Source organism: Scyliorhinus torazame, chromosome 12 (assembly GCF_047496885.1).
Source record: "Scyliorhinus torazame isolate Kashiwa2021f chromosome 12, sScyTor2.1, whole genome shotgun sequence".
NCBI classification, from domain to species: domain Eukaryota; kingdom Metazoa; phylum Chordata; class Chondrichthyes; order Carcharhiniformes; family Scyliorhinidae; genus Scyliorhinus; species Scyliorhinus torazame.
The window spans coordinates 215,117,867-215,139,887 of NC_092718.1; the positions used below are offsets into that span (position 1 = coordinate 215,117,867).

The 22,021-nt window shown below is 43.7% G+C and overlaps 1 protein-coding gene across 1 annotated transcript in view; it reads left to right on the plus strand.

Annotated features, from left to right (window-relative positions):
- The first annotated feature begins 502 nt into the window (after window positions 1-502).
- med13a (mediator complex subunit 13a) overlaps window positions 503-22,021 on the plus strand; it is a 214,355-nt gene continuing 192,836 nt past the window's right edge. Inside the window, 2 exon segments of the mRNA XM_072469928.1 lie at window positions 503-985; window positions 17,514-17,748. Coding sequence (XP_072326029.1) covers window positions 911-985; window positions 17,514-17,748 — 310 coding nt within the window. The 5' untranslated portion in view covers window positions 503-910.

Consider the following 22,021-nt stretch of genomic DNA (forward strand, 5'->3'; position numbering starts at 1 on the left):
TGGAGTAACTCAAAATTGGGGTGTTTAAGACCTAATGCATAAACTCCTATTCTAATAGTTCTGAAATCCTTCATATATCCCTAATGTTGGCAGCTCAAGTTAGAAGATTTTTGTGTTTACACAAGGGGTTATCACTGCTGGAGACACTTCAAAGCACTTCACACACTGCATTTACCTGGAGTGTGGAAATGCTCTGTGGCTAAATTTGAGCTCTTGAGAGGAAACATGGGAGAATGGGAAGGGGGAGTTTTATACCAAAATAGGAGGCAGTAAGTTTTGAAAGATGAAAGGAAGGCAGCTCATTTTTAATGAGCCTTCCTTTAGCGCCCCCAGAGGCTGCGACCAGGAAGTGCCGCGGATTCGGGGCTGTGCTCCAGCGCGCCCCCTGCGGCGGGAGAGTGCCGCACGCGAGTTGTTGGGGCTGCGCTCCAGCGCGCCCCCGGCGGCCGCGGGGCGGTTTGGCGGGTGGGGAACGGCGGCAGCGGCGGCGGCGGTCGTCGACGGCGTCACGTGACGGTGCCTCCGCCATTAAGTCTGGGACTCCGGGCTCCTCATTAAAGGACCGAGCGACTGAACACAAACCCGAGTCGCCGACAGAAGAGGCCCGAGTGGCTGGGCTTTGGGGGGGGGGGGGGGGAGAGAGAGAGAGAAAGGAAGGAAACGAGGAGACAGATGCCTTCATCTCAGTCCTCCCAGAGAAGGGGGGGGAAAGAGGACAACTCAATAAAAAAGAGAGAGAACACCTCCAGCTGTCGGATGGAAAAACCTTTGAGGAGATTTTCCTGAGGGAGGGAGACTTTTTTTTTGTTGCCCCCCCCCCCCCCCCCCCCCGGTGACTGCGCGCGGCGCCCATGTCGTCTCCCTCCGGCCGAGTGCGCGTTAAATCTTCGCCGACGATGCAGGGATCGTGATGATGAGTTCGTCCGGCTGCTGGGTGGCGAACGGGGCGAGTTTGGAGGATTGCTATTCCAATCTCTTCTCTCTGGTGAGTGAGTGATTGAAGTGGCGTCGCGCAGCCATTTTCAAACCGCGGCCTTTTTACTCCGGCGTAGTGGGGAGAGAGATAGTGTGTGTGTGTGTGTGGGGTGGGGGGGGTCAAAACTAACCTGATTATAACACTCATTCCCAAAATGGAAACTACTTCGATTTATCTCTTAAAATTTAAAAAAAAACTTCCCAAAGCACTCCACTTTATTGGGGGGGGGGGGGGGGGGGAGGCGGACCACAACCACTCTTTTCCCCCCCCCCCCCCCCTCTTCTCTCCATGTTTCATTCAATTTACAACATGCCCACTTTTTGTTTGGCAAACGAAACTTAAAAGTCTTGTGTCCAGATAGAGAGAACCTGTTTGATGGGCCGAACGTCTAAACTCTTTAACTTTACCCCCCCCCCTTTTTTTTTAAAGCAAGGAAAGCTGCCACTTTGCCTCCTCTCTCCTTGGCTGTAAGAACGTAGCAGCCCCCTTGAGCGTACGTCTGTCCTGTACAAAGTATGATGTGTGCAAAGTATGGTCTATTTAAAAAAAAAAACTGGTCATTTCAGTTGCCATTTTCTTCCAGTCCAAATCGAAACAACGTTTCAACAAAAACAAAACTGAGAAGGGGTGGGGGGTGAAATGTTGTTTTGAAACATCATTTAAAACTGCGATAGGCTCCACCAAGGCTGACATTAAAAAAAAACACCTCGGGCGCCTGCGCCTTAAGTTTTCTTAATATAATTGCTCCTATTGAAGAGTTGCATGGAGAAGTGTAGCCTGTCTCTTTCATATTTTAGGGGCTTCGCTACCCCCCCCCCCCTCCTTTCTCGCTCTCCGGAGGCAGGAAGAGTAACTGCGTCGTAAAAAGGGAAGTGTGTTTTCAAACTTCAGAGCAAAAGTTTTTCTTAAAAAAAAAAGCAATCCCTTTCAGAATGAGAACTCCATCGGCCGAGGAGAGAGAAATCCTTAACTCCAGTTTTTATGTAATGTCAGTTTTTTGGGGGGAGTGTAACACAGAATAGAACATAATTTACAAAGTGAAGGGAAGTTGTCAAAGGTCACTTTTACATGGATTGTATTTCTATATGTACTGGAGGATATGTCTTTCAGGGCCCTTTTTGTCTTGAGCAAGGCAGCAGAAGTGCTGTAAATGTGAAATAAGCACTTGGAAAATACATCTTTAAGCGTTATTTCCAAAGCAAGCTTGTTGATTGCCTACCGGAACAAATTTAGCCAGTGCATTCCTCCGAGCTGACAAAACCTGCTCACATCGTGTTTGATTTTGTTAGCATTTGATAGATGGGGAAAGGGGTGGCGAAATGGAAAGTTTCAGAATCAGTGTTTCCTTTTTGGTCATATGGGAATCTTTAAATGATCAGGAACATCTTTTTTCAAAGTTTTAAAAAAAAAACCTCATTCTTAATATGGCTCTCCCAGCTGTCTTCTAAAAATGATTACAGTTTAATATGGTGCTGCTGTTCAACATTAGCGGCAAATGTGGATGAGCTTTTTGAAAAAAACATTGCAAATAGAGCATGGAACATAAAATGGGCATCAGCCTATTTTGGGTTTCAAGGAGCAAGTTCTGTGGTGAAAATTGACCAGTATGGTTTAAATGAGGAATAAAAGTAGAAATTGGAATTTTACTTAAAACATTTTAAATCTCACTTTCACCCTTTTCTCCTCTCTTTTTCTCTTCTCCCCCCCCCCATCTCAAATCCTTGAGGAACTCATTGCTCTGACTCCTCCTTTTGCTGATATAACATGAATAATCTGAGCTGTGGACTTGACTCTTTTTTTCTGGCAGGAGAACTGATCAAACGGAATCCCGTCTGTCCTTCCCTACCCCTAAAATATGAATATTTTGTCAGCTTAGTGTTAGTTTGGAGTTCAGTTTTCGAGTTTGGTTGAAAAATGACCAACACTGAAATTTTGAGTAAATTGCTAAAATGACACACAAACCTCTGATTTTTTTTTCTGGTTGAGATGTGGGTACTTTTGTTTTTATTTCCTGCTTTGGTTTGCACAAAGTTCTGACAATGGATGAATAATATTTTGAAGGCTGACTGTTCGCAGAGTCAGTGTTGATGTAATTTACTTGACTTATCGTTAGGTGAATTGGGCATTCTGAATTCTCCAGTGTACCCGAACGGCCACCAGAGTGTGGTGACTAGGGGATTTTCACAGTAACTTCATTGCAATGTTAATGTAAGCCTACTTGTGACACTAATAAAGATTATTATTATTAGGTGTCTATAACAGGCATGTGCTCAAGATTTATGGTTTTGTAGTAAATTATATATGTTGTACCTTTTTAAAATAACCATGTTATCTAATTTTCTTCCTGTTAATTCTTTCCTGATGGCACTGTCAGCACAGACTGTATGGGCCAAATGTTCCATACTATTCTACCACTGTTGCTGGTTTGCCCAAGCAGGCATTCTTCATATTTATTACATGAATACTGGCAGCTGATTCATCTGGTCAGTAGGGCAGTGGAAGAGTTTAAGAATAAGAGAGTCTTGAATTTTATACAGTGCCTTTCACAACAACCTGGCGTCTCTAAAGCACTTTCCAACCCAAGTGCTTTTGAAGTGTAGTCATTGTAGTTCACAAAACACAGGAGTCAATTTGCACATGGCAAGCTCTCCCAATCAGTAATGTGATAATGACTGGATAATCTGTTTTGTATAATGTTAATTGAGCGATTAAATATTGGACAGGACACCTGGTATCAATCCCATTGCTGTTCTTCGTATATTGGCGGTGGAATCTTTTTTGTTCATCTGAGGGCTGACTGGGCCACTGTTTAACATCGCGTCTGAAAGATGGCACCTCCAATATTGCAGCACCTGAGCCATAGCTGACATAGTAAGGGGTTATAGTTTGCAATAGTGTGAACCACAACTCATGTTTTTCTCTCCTCCTCCTCCTCCTCCTTCTCTCTCTCTCTCTCTCTCTCTCTCTCTCTCTCTCTCTCTCTCTTTTCCCCCCCCCCCCGTTCCGACCTAAGACTAAGAATTGAATGTTTTGATCTGCATCGCTTAGCACATTGAAGCAGTGACTTTGTCTAATAGGTTGTAAGGAGAGTTGCGTCTTAGCAGAGATTAGTGCTTGTACTCCATTCTACTAGGCTGTTCTATATTGTACACTATTCTGTTGCTAACTGAGGAGTAATCTTTCAGTAATTGATCTCTTCTAGTAGTAGCAGCTTGCGACAAATTCTGGAATGAAAGCTGTCAAGAACATCATGCTTCACTATATTGCTGTGCTGTTCTTAAAGTGGGGCGGGGGTGCCTAGGAGAAAGAGTGGAAATGCAGCTTGCTATAAATAAATCTGTACATACACATATTTTCTGACCAGAGGCTTGCCAGATCTGATTTTGCGGTTAGGTTGCTCTATGATGTCTCACTAATAAAATATCCTGGAGAGGCTCCATTGAAAACAATTGATTTCAGACTTGGGAGTTATCTGGAATTTGCTAAATCCAGGAAACCTAACTACTAACTGGGTGCATATCCAACCAGTGACTTGGGTTTGGTAGCACTGCCTTGACTTGTTAGCCAGTTCAGCCTTGAGCTATCCCCCTCTTCTTGCTCTTCTCTTCGCCCACCCCCTCCGAAAACCGGATTTAAGGCGAGCCACTTGAGGATTCATGGGACTGCTGCCCAGTAGTGATGTCATCAGAGCACCGTTAATAGTGAAATAATCCCATCTGCAGGTCTCTGTTAAATGCATCGCCTCCATAACTAAAGTTGCTAATGAAATATACAATTTGGAAGATAGTGAACTGATACCTTACATTTGGGACGAGCCTTTGTGGCCCTGTGTCTGATTACATCTGATTCTTTGCTTGATCTTGAGGCCTGGCCTCTACAGTACAAGCTGTTTCTAATCTTCTCCTTTTGCCAATGTGCTTGAGTACTTCAAGGTCATTGTATAATAATCCAGAATGGAAAGGAACTCTTGCCATTTCTCCCATTTTTCTCCTCTTCCCTCCAGTTCTGAAACCAATTATTTTTAAAAAAGTAAATTTAGTGTGGCCAATTCATTTTTTCCAATTAAGGGGCAATTTAGTGTGGCCAATCCACCTAGCCTGCACATCTTTGGGTTGTGGGGGGCGAAACCCATGCAAACATGGGGAGAATGTGCAAACTCCACACAGTGACCCAGAGCCGGGATTGAACTTGGGATCTCGGCGCTGTGAGGCTGCAGGGGTAACCCACTGCGCCACCGTGCTGCCCCTGAAACCAATTATAATGCTCCCTAGTCGAGGCTATTTGATGGATATGATCTAGTTACCCATTGACCCATTGAGAAAGCTTTCAATGTGGCGTGCCTTGATCTTAAATTCTCATATCCTCTGTTGAATTTGCTGGGACTTGGATGTGCAGTTGTTTTTTTAAAAAAAATGTTTTTATTCTCCATTTTCACATTTTCCTTAAATTTACACCCCACCCACAAACAGTAAACGGTAACAAATACAAAATCAATCTCCTTATCAATACCAACGATCCCATCCTCCCACCACCCCAAACAATGGCCTACCTGTCAATATATGCATCCAATAAAACAAACCCTCCCACGGTGGAAACAAAAAACAAATGAGAAAAAGAAAAAGGAGTCCGGGACCGCCCATGGTCACCATTGACCTATAGAGTCCACCCCCCCCCCCCCCCCCCCCCCCACCCCCAAGTCTCCAACTCCTCCCGTCCACTGCCTCTAGTAAAACTCCTCCCCCCAACATCGGTTCCTTTCTTCCCCCCCCCCCCCCCTTTCCCAACTTTCCACCCCGGCTAGACCACTCGGACCCTGTTCTGCCAGGCTCCGATGGCCGCAGCCCCTCCCCCCACCTCACTCCCATTCACTGGCTGGCTTAAACCGGCCAGCGTGGAGGCCCCCCGCCCGGGTCCCTTTCCTCCTTGCCCGGCCGTAGGAAATCTCCTTTTAGCACACAAACCCCGCATATCCACCTACACCCCAAAGAGCCCTCATTTCGAGTGAAAGTCCCATCACTTCCCTTGTACAAATATATATAACATTGGCTCCTTTAGCCCATACAACTGCACGCAGCGAAACAAAAAAGAAGAAAATACAGTCATGAGGTTACATCGACACATGGCCATTCACAATTTTTCAGTTCTGCCACAGTCCTTCTGTCTTCGCAAACTCCTCTGCTACTTCCGCCGTTCCAAAATAAAATTCCCTGAGCTTGTAAGTCACCCTCCGCTTCGCTGGATATACAATGCCACACTGCACCTTGCTAATGTACGTGCCATCTTCACCCGGTCGAAGGCAGCCCGCCTCCTCGCCAGCTCCACCGTAAAGTCCTGGTATACACTTATACCAGCTCCAGCCCACTGCACCACCCGCTTCTGCTTGGCCCAGCTCAGGACCTTCTCCTTCACACCGTACCTATGGAAGCGCAGAGTCATTACCCTTGGCGGCTCACTCGCCATTGGTACAGGCCTCCACAACCGATGAGCCCGATCCAGTTCATATCGGGAGGGATCCTCCCCCTTCCCCAATAGTTTTGCCAGCATCGTGGCAAAATACTCAATTGGCCTCGGTCCTTCAACTCCTTCGGGCAGCCCCACAATCCTCAAATTCTGTCGCCTGGATCTGTTTTCCAGGTCTTCCATTTTTCCTCGCAGATCCTTGTTAATGTCCATCACCTTCCGCATCTCCTTCCCCATCGAGGCAAGTTGATCACCATGCTGCAGTAACGTCTCCTCCACTTCCTTCAGTGCCTCCCCGTGCTCTCGCACCTCCGCCACTGCACTCGCCACCGCCGTCATCACCGGGGAAATCGCCTCCTCCACCAGCGCACTCAAAACCTCCCTCATCTTTTGAATTCCGCAGCCATCACCTTAGTTATTTCTTCAGCCGTAAGCAATGCGGCCTCCCATGGTGCTCCAGCCTCAATTTTCTTTGGTGACCCCGCGGTGACCTTTCCACTCCCCGACGGACCTTCAGCTGTTTTCTTTACGGACAATTTTTTGCTTCCCCTCGACATTTTTCTTCACTGTGTCTTCTCTGTTTCCTCCTGCTTTTGCCGGCTTCGTGGATCCTGGGACCAGGCTTAAAGCCCTGAAAATGCCTTTCCCGAACGGGAGCCCTCAATTGTGCGGCCGCCTCCCGCCCGCCTTCACCGGAAGTTGGATGTGCAGTTGTTAGCAGTTCCTGTACATTATTCATTGCCAAAATAATTAATGAGTGAACAATAAACAGTAACATTGCAGACCTCGTCAACATAAGCACTACCTATAATGGTTGGTGTTACTGTAATGTTTCATTTCTTTTTCTCATCTGAGGCACTAAGACCAATTTTATCACCTCTGCTGCTGTGTTGGCTTGGCACAGGGCAAGAATATAATCTAATCTTGTATAAATGCTTTTTATTTTGAACTTCAACATTAAATCAGACCCTTGTGCATCACATTCATGATTCTTACAGAGCTAATCTACGGAGACTAAGAACTTTTTGTGGGATGAAAGGAGAGGCGAGAACTGCCCGTGTGTTTAACAGGCTGAAATTGGTACCCGTGTCATGGGCCTAAAGAGCAAACTTGCACAAATATCTCCAAAAACGCAACACCGACACCGACTTCCCTTTTTGAAGTGTAATCGCAGTTTTGTAGGCAAATGTGGCAGCAGATTCCATAATTGACATTGCGATGAATGAACAGTTGGTCTATTTTTGTTGGTGTTGATTGAGGAGTAAATGTTGATCAGAACGCGAGTCCTCTTTTCATTTCTTTCCAATAGTGCAACAGGATATTTTGCATCTACCTAAAAGTGCAGGCAGGGCCTCAGTTCAGTCTCTCAGGCAAAATACTGCAGCTCCAACAAACACTGCATTTGCTCAGCTTTGATTCTGCTCAAGACCTGGAATGGGATCTGAACCCAACTTTCAAGGCAGTTAGAATTTGTTTCCTTTTTAGTCTGTGACATTTACACAATGGATTGCATTCATCAGCGGCAGTTGTATTCTATCCCTGTAATGTAGGACAACTTGTATGTGGATATATCCATTGACCATCATGAGAACAGATTGTTTTAATGTGACTGAATCCCCTGTTAATTCTGTAGTTTGGTGATATTGTATAGTGGACTAGTTTTTTGACTGGTTCTAAATTGTAATTTGAATGCAAGATGGGTACTGTTTGTGTAGGATCAAACAATGTACGGTATTTTGGAGGTTAATTGGTTCTCACTGAATCAATGATGGCACTTTCACTCCTGCATGAAGAATCTCAGTCTTGCCCCTAATGTTACTTTCCTGTGAGAATGGTTGAGATCTGGAGCAGGAGAGATATTAAGTATTTTTGTAGAAGACCAAGATTTATTAAGGAAAAGGAGAGGAAGAGAATAGCAAGAGGCTTGCAATACAAAATGCAACACCCGTCATAGTAAGGCTGTTCTGTGGGAATGGCTGAGTAGAACTATTTGAATGGGTTAGGGATGAGATTCTTGTGGAATGAAGTGCCATAATTTCAGTGGCATTGCCAACTATTTGGGTGGCACGGTAGCACAGGGTCAGCACTGTTGCTTCACAGCGCCAGGGACCTGGGTTCGATTCCCAGCTTGGGTCACTGTCTGTGTGGAGTCTGCACGTTCTCCCTGTGTCTGCATGGGTTTTCTCTGGGTGCTCCAGTTTCCTTCCACAAGTCCTGAAAGACATGCTTGTTAGGTGAATTGGACATTCTGAATTCTCCGTGTACCCGAACAAGCGTTGGGAGTGTGGCGACTAGGGGATTTTCACAGTAACTTCATTGCAGTGTTAGCGTAAGCCTACTTATGACGCTAAAGATTATTATTATTTTCCCAAAGAAATAATGCTAAAAGTACAACAATGGATGGTGTCTAACACTAAAGAATTAACTAGGTCAAATTTCTTTTAATATGGCTACAGTGTTGCTTTCTTTGAGTTTATGATGGGGCAATCGCTGCTATCACTTGTAGCTGCAAAGACTGCATGTTACTTGGGATAAATGACATTATTTGGCACCAGCAAGGAGGAACATTACTTCTAGAGGAAATGTATTTTTTGAGAGTTGTCTCTTGCTCTCTTCCTTTCCCCAGTTTCAATCTTTGTCTTCTACAAAAGTAAAACTTTGTGTCTCTTGGCCCAGTATATGCTTTAATCTGTGCTGTACTTCCCTGGGGGAAATGGCCAAGTAATATGATTTGAATGTCCTAGAAATATGAGATTCTTGTGTCGTGCCATTGTTTCAGCGGCAGTGCCACTTATTTTCAATAAAAGGTCCTCATATCTTTTGTCTTTCTTCCTGGTTCCACTGGAATGCTTGCATATTCGTGACCTCAAATATCAGCTTTTCATCTGTGCAGAAGTTGCTGGTTGCAGAATAAAATTCCTGCACTGAAAATACTTCCTTTCCCTCCTCCATGCAAGTTTTATATTTTTCAAACTTAACAAATAATGCAAAAGACATGTTTATTTGGCAGGGTAAAATATGTACCAGCTACCCAGAAACCAGTGATGTCTGGAAATGGGACGATTTCATATTCTTGCAAAATTTAAAGAAATGACCTGGAAAATTTGGCTCGGCACTGCATTGGCACGGTGTGGCTCCAGACTAATTGCTGGCATGCGCTGCTCTACCCTGTGCTTCAAGTGACCCATGACCCAATCTGGCTTCGCCTGAACCTCCCAACCCAATAGCTTTGGTCCTGAGGTTGCCAGATTTGAGGCACTGTACCTATGTCTTTTTACTTACAAGCTACTTCCCGGTAATATAGCACCCACCCTTCACGTCTATGTGTTGCATCAGAAAAAATGGAATGTTGAGCCACAGGAAGGAGATATTATATGGGACGGCCAAAGTTTGGCGGCTGAAAGTGCGACCAATGTGGATTGGACACTTTTCAATAATCTTTAGTGTCACAAGTAGGCTTACATTAACATTGCAATGAAGTTACCGTGAAAAGCCCCTCATTGCCACATTCCTGTCAGCGCCTGTTTGGGTACACGAGAGAGAATTCAGAATGTCCAAATTACCTAACAGCACGTCTTTTGGGACTTGTGGGAGGAAACTGGAGTACCCAGAGGAAACCCATGTGGATACAGGGAGAACGTGCAGATTCCGCACAGACAGTGGTCCAAGCCGGGACCCTGACGCTGTGAAGCAACGGTGCTAATCACGACTACTGTGCCGCCCATGGGAAAGGTTTGGAAATTTGGATTGGATTAGTTATGTTTCAATTTTTTTCAAAAATCCAGTGTATATTGTCGTCTTGGTTGCCTGTTCTCATATTTTTTTCTTGATGGTTTGAATAATATTTTAATCACAACAACGGCCAAAAACAAGTACAGGTTTGGCCTTAGGAAATGTAATGCTGTTCGATTGTCTTATTTGTTTTTATACAAGTTAGCAACAATAATTCAATATATTGTATATCTAAATTTGAACTGGAAATTTAAATCTCATAGAATTTTGAGGGTTTGCATTGGGTTGAAATTAAAAAAAAAAAAATCTTGCCCTATTTCACCATGTCATTCACCAGCCAAGTGTGCAGATAAGTGACCTGTACTAAGGTGGTTATTAGATGACTATGGGATGGTGCACCCTTATTTGTTTGCCCCAAGGGCTGAGATCTTGAATTTATGCTGTGAGGCATTTCGAGCATTGAACAACTCAATGACACATGGGACCACTTATTACGTATCCAAAGTTTTGTGTGAAATGTTATTTCTGGAACTGTGAGCAACAGCTCTCCCCTGAGTGGGGCAGTGTGATTTGAGTTAATGCTGTACATATTTGTGGTGTCTGAGGCGAATAATGAAGATCTTTTGAACAAATCACAGTTAATGAAGAGAAGCTAGTAAAATCTGAGATCAAGAGGACTCTGACCAAGATGGGGAAGAGACCGTCTGAGTTCCTCGGGCATGTGATACTTGTGGGAAAGATCAATGGAAAAAGAGATTGAGATGGACAAAGAATGAGAGCCTCACAACTGGTTAATTAGTGATGAGCCACACCTCGAGCAAGATTAACATAGAGGTCATGATTGCCAGTGCCATCTTGTATGTACCTGAAGAGAGGGAGAGCAAATGTTGGAGAATATATTGTGTGTGAGGCATGTGGCTTGTTCTTGGGATTTGGTACAAGGGAAAAGTGATTGAAGTCCTATATACATGAAGTGAGAAGTTTGTATAGATTAGATGGTACTGTTGACAGATAAAAATGCAACTCGCTGTAGACAGGTTTGTTAGCAATTTATTTGTATCTGGGTGAATTCCACAACTCTTGATTCTCAAAAGTATTATTTCTATTTCAATTTAAATTGCTTTTGTGTAGTTGAAACGGGGAGGAATTTGTGTTGGAACCACCTGACGCGCAATCCATGTGAGTGAGTTTCTGGGAGAAAATCCAAGTTTGTGGCAAACTGATACCTGCTACCTTTGGGCTAAATTACATTAATTGTCTTTTTTCATTCCTAAAGGTGACTTCTATCATTTTTGTTATGAAATTCTGTTTTTGAAAGATGTATGGTCCAAATGTGGCTGTATGCAATAGTTATCAGTTTCTATATTTCAGTTGAAACACAGATTGAGAGTTGACAATTATTTTATTTGCTGGGGGTTTTCGGTACCTAGAGGTTTTAGGTACCTAGATTAAAATCTTTACTGGCGGGCGTAAGGTGGTCTTTTGAACAGGACTGAGAGCAGATATGCTGGAGTGACAGCTGGTGGGGATGGGCATTGAAAGGTGGGAGTACCTTCTGTGAATTTGCTTTATTGCTTTACAACGTTTAGGTTTGATATTTATAGTCTGGAGTTGGTTTGGTGTGAAAAAATCCTACCAAAATATTAGTCTTATTTAGCCAATGAGATGATGGATGTTGAGACCTGTATTGTGAACAGATATGCTCAAGGGGATTGCTACCCAGTCATGACAGGCTTTAGGTACTCCTATCTGATTTGGAGAAACCCTATTTGCAAACTAGCTTGAATGTACACTTGTGAAGGTATTTTTCCATGAAAATCTTGTTCTGCAGTTTGAGGGTGTGAACTTAGTAGCTGGTGAAAATTGTGCTCTCTTTGAGAGTCACTTTTTAATTCTGGTGATAACTCTGCCCCATTCACCCGAGGAAGAAGCTGTGCTCCGAAAGCTAGTGAATCAAAACAACCTGTTGGACTTTAACCTGGTGTTGTCAGACTACTTACTGTGCCCATCCAATGGTGTTGAGGGTACTAAATCTACTGGTTAAAACTTTTAATAGTCATTTTTTTCATGAATAATGGGCATTGTTTTAATGTAGATATCGGCCGTTGATCAGTGCTGGCTCTCTTGCCTCTAAGTTCGAGGGTCATAGGTTCAGTGTCCAGAGACTCTATAATCTTGGCTCACACTTCAGTACAGTTTTGAAGAATTGTATTGGAGTGCTAACCTTTTGAATGAACTAATCCTTTATCAACTTAAATAATCTATTGCACTATTTAATACATTTTTTCCCTCAACAACATCACCAAAACAGATAATCTGGTCTTTTCCTTTTGTGCAAAATGCAGTAGTTCCTTATACTTATTGATTGTGAAGTGTTTTGAGATGATGTGAAAGATGCTATATACAATAACCCCAGCATTTTCCCCCCCAAATCATCTGCAGTTGTTTTCGTATATTCTATGCTTGTCTCAAATAATTTTGTATGTCTGCTAAGTGCAGAATTTGGTAAAGGTGAATGAGTACTTGTAATCTGATGGTTAGTAGGTGACCATGCATTTAATAATAATCTTTATTAGTGCTGAGATAAGCTTGCATTAACACTGCAAAGAAGTTACTGTGAAAATCCCCTAGTTGCCACACTCCGGCTCCTGTTCGGGTACGCTGAGAGAGAATTAAGAATGTCCAATTCGCCTAACAAGCGCGTCTTTCGGGCGTGTGGGAGGAAACCTGAGCACCCAGAGGAAACCCACGCAGACACAGGGAGAACGTGCAGACTCTGCGTAGACAGTGACCCAAGCCGGGAATTGAACCCGGGTCCCTGGTGCTGTGAAGTAACAGTGCGTTATACTGCCTGCAACTGAGTAAAGAAAAAGTCTAGCAAATGGTTTTCTAGAGGGCTAACTTATTTTTAAAAAACAGCATCTTTAATCTGAACACGCGCAGTTCATCTTTAATAATCGCTACTTGGAGTTGAAACATTTTGTTTTCAGCATTCTGTTCAAATCTGTGGTGGCTGAGAAAACATTTGGTCTACTTCAGAAATTTAATTCCACTCATCTGAACACGCGCAATTCATCTTTAATAATCACTACCTGGAGTTGAAACATTTTGTTTTCAGCATTCTGTTCAAATCTGTGGTGGTTGAGAAAACATTTGGTCTACTTCAGAAATTTATTTCCACTCATTATAGTGATTTGAGTAAGCAGCCTTCAAATGGGAAATTGTGACTAAGATGCAGTAGTTTTTTAAAAACAATGTGTTGACTTGCAAAATGACATTTTTAAACAGTGACTTCCTGTTTTCAAATTGTATCGAAGTGTTACATAGTGAGGAAAGCACACTTAACCATCTATAGTTGTACACTTGCTGGATTTCAACCAGAGTATAAGAGTCATTCATAATCTAGTCTGGCGCAGCACTCTGTAGTTGAACATCATCCCAGCATAGCTGTACACAGACCGAGTTCTCGGCAGTATTTTTTTGGCTGTACAAATACATTCCAAAGCAGTTCGAGAAGTTAGCATTAAACCCGCTGTTTACTTGCCATAAATGTAGTAATTACAGCAGCAATACGGCTGGTCCAGAGTACTGGATTTTCTTACTATTTTAAAAAGTTTAATTGAAATTAGCTGCTTGAGGATGTAGCACAGGGATCATTTTTTTATCATTCTAATTTATTCCCCCAATCTTGCCCAAAAGCATCGATTTCCTTATTAAGATGTATCATTCTACAGGTGTTGATCACTCTGGAGGAATCCTGAGGGATGTTTAAATTCTGTTTTTAAAAAAAAATTCAGATTTAAGAGTGGGAATAATTAATGTACTTCTCTAGCCTTTTTGTCATGCATCAACAGATTAATTGACCTTTTTAGAGAGGGGGGGGTGCATCAACAGATTAATTGACCTTTTAGAGAGGGGGGGGGAAGAAGGAGCGAGAGGCAGGAGGTAGCTTGTAATGGAACTTAGAAATTGCATGTTTAACTTGGCCCAGTACTGAACACCTAGAAATTAATTTCACGGACTGTAATTATTTGTGGTGAATGGTGTATGCAATCTCAAATGCCCTGTAAATATGGGCCATAAATGGATTTTTAATTTTATGATCAAAACATGGTTCTCCCTGCTGTTGCTGGACTCCAAACTAGTTGTTGTTGCTGGACTCCAAATTAAAGGAACAGTTGGAAGAATAATTGACTAGTTGCTAATCTGTAGTCTGATCTGTTATAATGGCTTTGAAATGCATATACACAAAGACGCACCGAGTCCAATTAAGTAGTAGGAGAGTTTGCAATGTAGGGTGCACTGTGTTATGCTCTTGTCATTGGTTCACAGTTGAACCGGCTGGTCTCGGTAAATCTGCCAGTGCCAAATTTGAAGCCTGTGTACAGTGCGACTCCTAGCTAAATTTACAAGGAGCAAAATTGACTTTTTAATATATCTTTGCATGACAGCAAGGTGTGCACCAGAGTCATCATTGTGTTTTTTTTTGGTGTACATCCTAAAGCTGTTGAATAACTGATTTCTCTTTCCCCTTTTGTCCCACCTTCCACCCATTTAAGGTCATAAGTCAACATTGTGGGATGCACGTTTTTTGGAAAAATATAAACAAAAACTTATCAACTGGGATGGAAGGCATTTAATAAAGTACCTTGATGTTGTCAATGTTTCATATGTTTTATACGTATGCGGAAATTTGGTTGTCTTGAGATCTTTGATCGTGTGTTATCTCCTTTTTTATGCTCTCCTCATAAAACCCATTTCATTTGGGTAGATAAAGGTGCCTGGATTACTGTTCCCATGACTGTGCTTCCTTAATGTGGTCTGATGATGATAAGTCAAAAATCTCACGGTTTTTCTGGACTTGAGCCAGTGACCTGACAAAGAATTGTTGAAACTTCTAATAAAAGATATCGGGGCAGAATTAGGCAATTTGGCCCATTGAGCCTGCTTCGCCATACGATCATTGCTGACTCCTACCTTCTCCCCGTAACCCCTGATCCCCATATTAATTAAGAACCACTATTTGTCTTTTTAAAAAAAAAAAAAAAAATTTATTCTCCTTTTTCACATTTTCTCCCAAATTTACCCACCAACAATACACAATAATCAGCAACAGATAAGTCAGTCCCCATATCAATAACAACGATCCCATCCTCCCTCCAAACCCCAAACATCAGCCCGCATGTTTACATAAACAAATGACAAAAAGGAATCCGGAATCACCCATAGTCACCCTTAATACACCCATCTCTCTCTCTCTTTTCCCCCCCCCCCCTCCCCCCCCCAAACTAATGTTCGATGTTATCCAGTTCTTGAAGGTGCATAATGAATAATGCCCATGAATTGTAGAACCCCTCCGTCCTTCCCCTCAGTTCAAACTTAACCTTCTCAAGAGTCAAGAATTCCAACCGGTTTCGCGTGCACCACCTTGGAAATTACCGTAAAAACCTCCTTCCAGTAATCCTCTAGCTTTGGACAGGACCAAAACATATGAACGTGATTAGCGGAGCCCCCCCGCCCTTTGCAACACTCGCGCATCTTCCACTCCTTCAAAGAATCGGCTCATCTTCGCCCTCGTGAGGTGTGCTCTGTATACCACCTTCAGCTGTATCAGCCCCAATCTTGCGCACGAGGTGGAGGCATTTACTCTCCGGAGCACCTCACACCAGAATCCCTCCTCTATAACCTCTCCCAATTCTTCCTCTCACTTTGCTTTGGGGCTTCCAGTGGTGCCTTCTCCTCTTCCAAAATAGCTCTGTAAACTGCTGACACTACCCCCTTTTCCAGTCCCCCTGTCGTCAGCACCTCAATGTGGAGGCCGGTTCCACTGGGAAGCTCTATCTCTATTCTGGCAAAGTCTCGAACCTGCATGTATCTAAACACACTTTCTTCTCTCTCTCTCTCTTTCTCTCTTCTCTCTCTCTCTCTCTCTCTCTCTCTCTCTCTCTCTCTCTCTCTCTCTCTCTCTCTCTCTCTCTCTCTCTCTCTCTCTCTCTCTCTCTCTCTCTCTCTCTTTCCCCCCCCCCCCCCCGCCCATACTTCGCTTCCAGCTCCTTCAGTCCTGCAAACCGACCCCTAAGAAACAAAATCTTTTAGCGTCTTAATCCCATTCTCCTCCCATTTCTGAAAATTTCCATCCCACCTCCCTGGCTCAAATCTGTGGTTTCCCCCAAATCGGCATTTCCCTTGACCCTGCCCCCAACCCGAAGTGTTAGCGAAACTGCCACCAAATTCTCAATGAAACTATTATTACCGGACTACGAGTATTTCCCCTGGGCTATCGGGACTGGACTCCCTGAGTATTTCCCTGGGGCTATCGGGACCACTATTTGTCTTTAAAGAACAGCGACCACGACACCACACAACCCTGTCATGGCAATCTCTGCAAGACGTGCCAGATCATCGACATGGATACCACTATTACACGTGAGAACACCAATCACCAGGTACGCGGTACATACTCGTGCGACTCAGCCAACGTTGTCTACCTCATACGCTGCAGGAAAGGATGTCCCGAAGCGTGGTACATTGGCGAGACCATGCAGACGCTGCGACAACGAATGAACGGACATCGCGCAACAATCACCAGGCAGGAATGTTCCCTTCCAGTCGGGGAACACTTCAGCAGTCAAGGGCATTCAGCGTCTGATCTCCGGGTAAGCGTTCTCCAAGGCGGCCTTCAGGACCCGCGACAACGCAGAATCGCCGAGCAGAAACTTATAGCCAAGTTCCGCACACATGAGTACGGCCTCAACCGGGACCTGGGATTCATGTCGCATTACATTCATCCCCCACCATCTGGCCTGCGAAATCCTACCAACTGTCCTGGCTTGGTACAATTCACACCTCTTTAACCTGGGGTTACCCCATCTCTGGATCTGTAAAGATTTAATCACCTGCTAATGCTCGCATTCCAAGCATTGTTTGGCATCTTTGAACTTGTCTATATATGTGTTTCTGGAACAGACCTCTTCATTCACCTGAGGAAGGAGCAGCGCTCCGAAAGCTAGTGACATCGAAACAAACCTGTTGGACTTTAACCTGGTGTTGTAAGACTTCGTACTGTGCTCACCCCAGTCCAACGCCGGCATCTCCACATCATGTCTTTAAAGACACTGTGACTTATCCTCCACAGCCTTCTGCAGCAATGAGTTCCACAGATTCGACATCGTCTGGCTGAAGAAATTCCTTCTCATCTCAGTTTTAAAGTATAATGCAAATAGTGTTGACATTTTGGAAACCATCTTTATATTGTTGTATGGTTTGTTTCCTATTATGACACGAGCTGCTTCTGGGCATTAGATTCTTTTATAGCATAACATCTTACTTTTCTGTTTCCCTCTAGGCTGACCTGCCTGGAATTAAATGGCGACGTTATTCGTGGCAAGGTCCTGTAGGGACGCCGCTCGTCATCCCGGTGGCTGAAGACGATGCCATTCTCTGCAGCTTTAGCCGTTGCTTGAAGGCAAATGTACTTTGTGTGTGGCGAAGGGATATGACACCAGGCCACCGAGAACTTTGGATTTTCTGGTGGGGTGAAGTGCCAAATTTTGCTGATCTCATCCACCATGAACTCAAAGGTGAGAAAGAATGAATCTAAAGTTCAGTTTAAAAAAAAAAAAAGTCTACAATGACCTGTCGGACATCTTGATCAAGTAGTCTGACAAACCTCTCAATGGAAGCTTATTTAAAAAACAATAATGGCCACGGATCTCTCTATTGGTGAAAGGATAAAGTAAAGGACAGGGGGCAAAATATAAGGTGGAAAAAAAAAAATGAGCGACTTGTTGCCACTTGCTGCCACTTTATTGTCTGTTGTGGTGGTGGCAAATGGTCAGTGTCCGTTGCCTGATAGATGGCTTCCCAGAATGCACATGGGTGGTTTATGTGATGGGACTCTAATAGGAGAAACAAGATTATTTTCTTTGCTGAAACAGTGGCACTTCCTTAAAGGACTTGCTCTAAGGTAAGCAGATAATTGGCAAGTGAACATCTAGCACCATCCGTGACTCTTATGCCTCTGATATTTTTAAGGTTTTTGTATTCTTGTTTAAATCATTTTGTAGACTCAAATCTTTATAATTTCCATTTAGTGGTTATCTATCCTGTCCATGAGCTCTGATTGCCTCTCCTTTGTGTGCATCCTCAATCCCTTTAGCGATTTGGTTGTGATTAAAGGGATGGAGCTTTAATGACCAATTGACTTAACGCCCCTTTTTTATTTAAAATTCATTCATGGGATGTAGACTTTGCTGCCTAGGCTAACATTTTATTGCCCTTGAAGGTGGTAGTGAGTTGCTGCCTTGAACCTCTGCATTCCATACGGTATCGTTTTTTAATTTTTGCAGTGCTGTTAGGATGAGAGTTCAAAGGTTTTAACCTAGTAGCAGTGAAGGAATGGCGATCCATTTCCAAGTCAGGATGGTGAATGGCTTGGAGGGGAACTTCCAGGTGTTGGGGAAATAGTGTGGGTTTGGAAGGTGCTGTTGTTGGAGACTTGGAAGTTTGGTGAGTTCCTGTAGTGCACTTTGTAGATCGGGGTTTTTCCCAAGTGCGGGTGACGACCCACAGGTGGGTCCCACAGCGATCGGTCACCGCATTCCCCAGAAGCCAAAGATGTGCAGGGTAGGTGGATTGGCCACACCAAATTGCCCCTTCATTGGAGAAAATAAAAGCTATTGACTTACATCTGACTCTAAATGAAAAAACACCGCTGCTGTATGTGACCTGTCATAGCACATTAAAAACATGTCAAAAGCCCACAAGGCTGTCCGCATTCTGGAGTAGCATCTCCCAGGAGTATCCAGTGCTGAGCAAAATGAGCATTTTGTTGCCCTTCACATTAATACATGAGGTTGGATTTTTCCTGTTCTCACAAAGATAAAGACCCAAAGGAATTGGCTGAAGTCTGCACCTCATATGCACATTGCCATCTCCTCCTGTGAACCTGATTGGAGTGAGATCTTGAGGACACAGCAGGTTCCCCCAAGTTCAGCGAGTTGTGTGGGTCATGAAGGTTGGCTGATTGGCAAAAGTGGGTCCTGGGGTACACACTGCTGCCACTGTGCATCGGTGGTGGAGGGAGTGAATATTTGTAGGGTGCCAACCAAATAGGCTGGATGGTGTGAAGCTTCTTGTGTTAGAACTTCACTTATCTTGCTAAGTGGAGAATATTCTATCGCACTTCCACTTGCGCTTTGTGGATGGTGGAAAGACTTTGGGGTAGTTGGGAGGCGAGTTATTCACTGCAGGATTTGTAGCTTCTGATGTGACAGCTTGGTTACGAGCACAGCAGTTCTGGAGCACGTCCTCCGTACCATTACTGGAATATTGTTGAGGCCTGTAGCTTTTGCATTATCCAGTGCCTTTAGCTGTTTCTTGATGTTGTGTGGAGTGGAACAAATCAGCTGAAGACTGGTATCTGTGAAGCTGGGAACCTCCAGAGATTGTGCCCCCCCTCCCCAAATCATTGAGGATGGGGATATTTGTGAAGCCGCCTCTTCCAGTGAGTTTGATTGTCCACCACCATTCATTCATGACTGGATGTGGCAAACTGCACTGGTTGTGGAATTGCTTGACTTTGTCTATCACTTGCTACTTATGTTGTTGGGCATGCAAGTAGTACTGTGTTGTAGTTTCTCCAGGTTGATGACTCGTATTTGTGTATGTCTAGTGCTCATGTCATTTCCTCCTGAACTATTCTTTGAACCAGGGATGATCCCCCAGCTTGATGACAATGGTAGAGAGGGTGATATGCCAAGCCATGAGTTTGCAGATTGTAGTTAAGTACAATTTGCTGCTGCTGACCATCCACAACATCTCATGGTTGCCCAGCCTGGAGTTGCTGGATCTGTTTGGGCTGTTTGACCTGATGTGATGAGACATGGGGTCCGAATTTGATGTTGAGGACTTCCAGGGCAGCTCCTTTCTGACTGTATACCGTCACCTCTGCTGTGTCTGTCCAGAACTTAACCAGTGATGATGGTGTCTGGGGCATTGTAAGGTATGATTCAGTGTGACTAGGCTGTGAGACCGCTCTCCCAATTTTGGCACAAGACCATAGGTGTTCATGAGCACTTCAGGATCGACAAAGCTGAATTTGCCATTGTCTTTCTGATGGTATCTAGGTCGATGCCGGGTGTCTGTCTAGTCTCATTCAGTCAACCACATTGTGGATCTAGAGTCACATGTAGGCCCTAAAGTACATTGGACAATCCTTTCACGGTCACCATTGGACTTTCCAGATTATTCTTAAGGAATTTAACATTTCATCATCTGGTGCATTACTCGGGGTCTCCGGATTACAGGACCAGTGACAATACCACTACCCCACTGCCTTTTAACGGCCTTCATAAGTACCACTGCCATTGTTTTCATGTTTTAAAAAAAATATGCCTCCTTGGGAGACTCGTGTTTTATGCTAAATGGTATTTTTTTTTTTTAAGATGTAGAATTATTTTCACTTCTGGAGCTATATTACCTATTGCAACAAAACTAATTTTATTACACCATGCAAAGAGGTTAATATGTTGCTGTTAGGTTTTGTGGTGTTAAGTATATGGAAGGAAATGCCTGTCTTGGAACTTTGGCTCCACAACAGTGATCCGTGAGCAAGAGGGTATTTAAGAGTCAACCACATTGTTGTGGATCTTGGTGTTTTTTGCATTTTCTAAGGTAAGAGCTTGAAGCAGGGGAAGGATTTAAAAAATATATATAAATTTAGAGTACCAATTTTTTTCCAATTGAGGGGAAATTTAGCATGGCCAATCCACCCAGCCCTTTTTGGGTTGTGGGGGTGAGACCCATGCAAACATGGGGAAAATTGTGCAAACTCCACACTGACAGGAGGCCGGGATCGAACCTGGGACCTCAGCTGCGTGAGGCAGCAGTGCTAACCACTGCGCTGCTGTGCTGCCCAAAGTGGGATTTGTTGACTGATTATTATTCAGACGGGCTGGCTACTGTAAACCTTTAGATCAGATGATAGGTTGGTGAGCCATATACAACAAGGGGTTTTTGTGCTCCCATAACTTGTACATGATACACCACCAATGTGAATATTCTGCTGGATTCTGTCTAGATTTGCACTGGTCTCTGCTCGCGAGTTCTAACCTGCACGGTCGTCTTCTGAGGCAGAATCTTAAGGCTCACTCCATATTTTTTAATGAGATTAGACATTACTGATGTTATCTAATGGAACCATTCAAGCTACTTGTTGTGCAAATAGTCATGGATAATTGTTCTGTGTTTGGAATATTTGATTTGCTAGGATTTGTTTGCACTTTATTTTTTCAGGTATCTTGGTCATGTCCTTGGTACAGTACTGAGTATGCTTCAAGTAATGTCTGTTGCTGCTTTCATAGAATCCTTCCAATGCAGAAAGAAGCCATTCAGCCCATCGATTCTGCACTGACCCTCCAAAAGAGCACCCTACCAGGGTGTGTCCCCCCCCACCCCCATCTCCGTAACCCCGTGCATTGAGCATGGGCAATCTTTTAAAAATATTCTTTTTAAAAAAAAAAAAAAACATTGAGGTATTTTTGGTATAGAAACAACAACAAAATAGACAATATACATGAAATTATAAACATAGTGCAAAAACCGTTCAGCTTTTGTACAGGTCCCACCCTTATTACCCCCCTAACCTAAACTACCCCACCCCCCTCACTGACGATTAATTTTCCACAAGGAAGTCGACGAACCGTTGCCACTTATGAATGAACCCTAACAGTGAACCTCTCAAGGCGAACTTAATTTTCTCCATATAGAGAAAGCTAACCATGTCCGATAGCCAGGTCTCTGACTTCGGGGGCTTTGAGTCCCTCCATGCCAATAGTATCTGTCTCTGGGCTA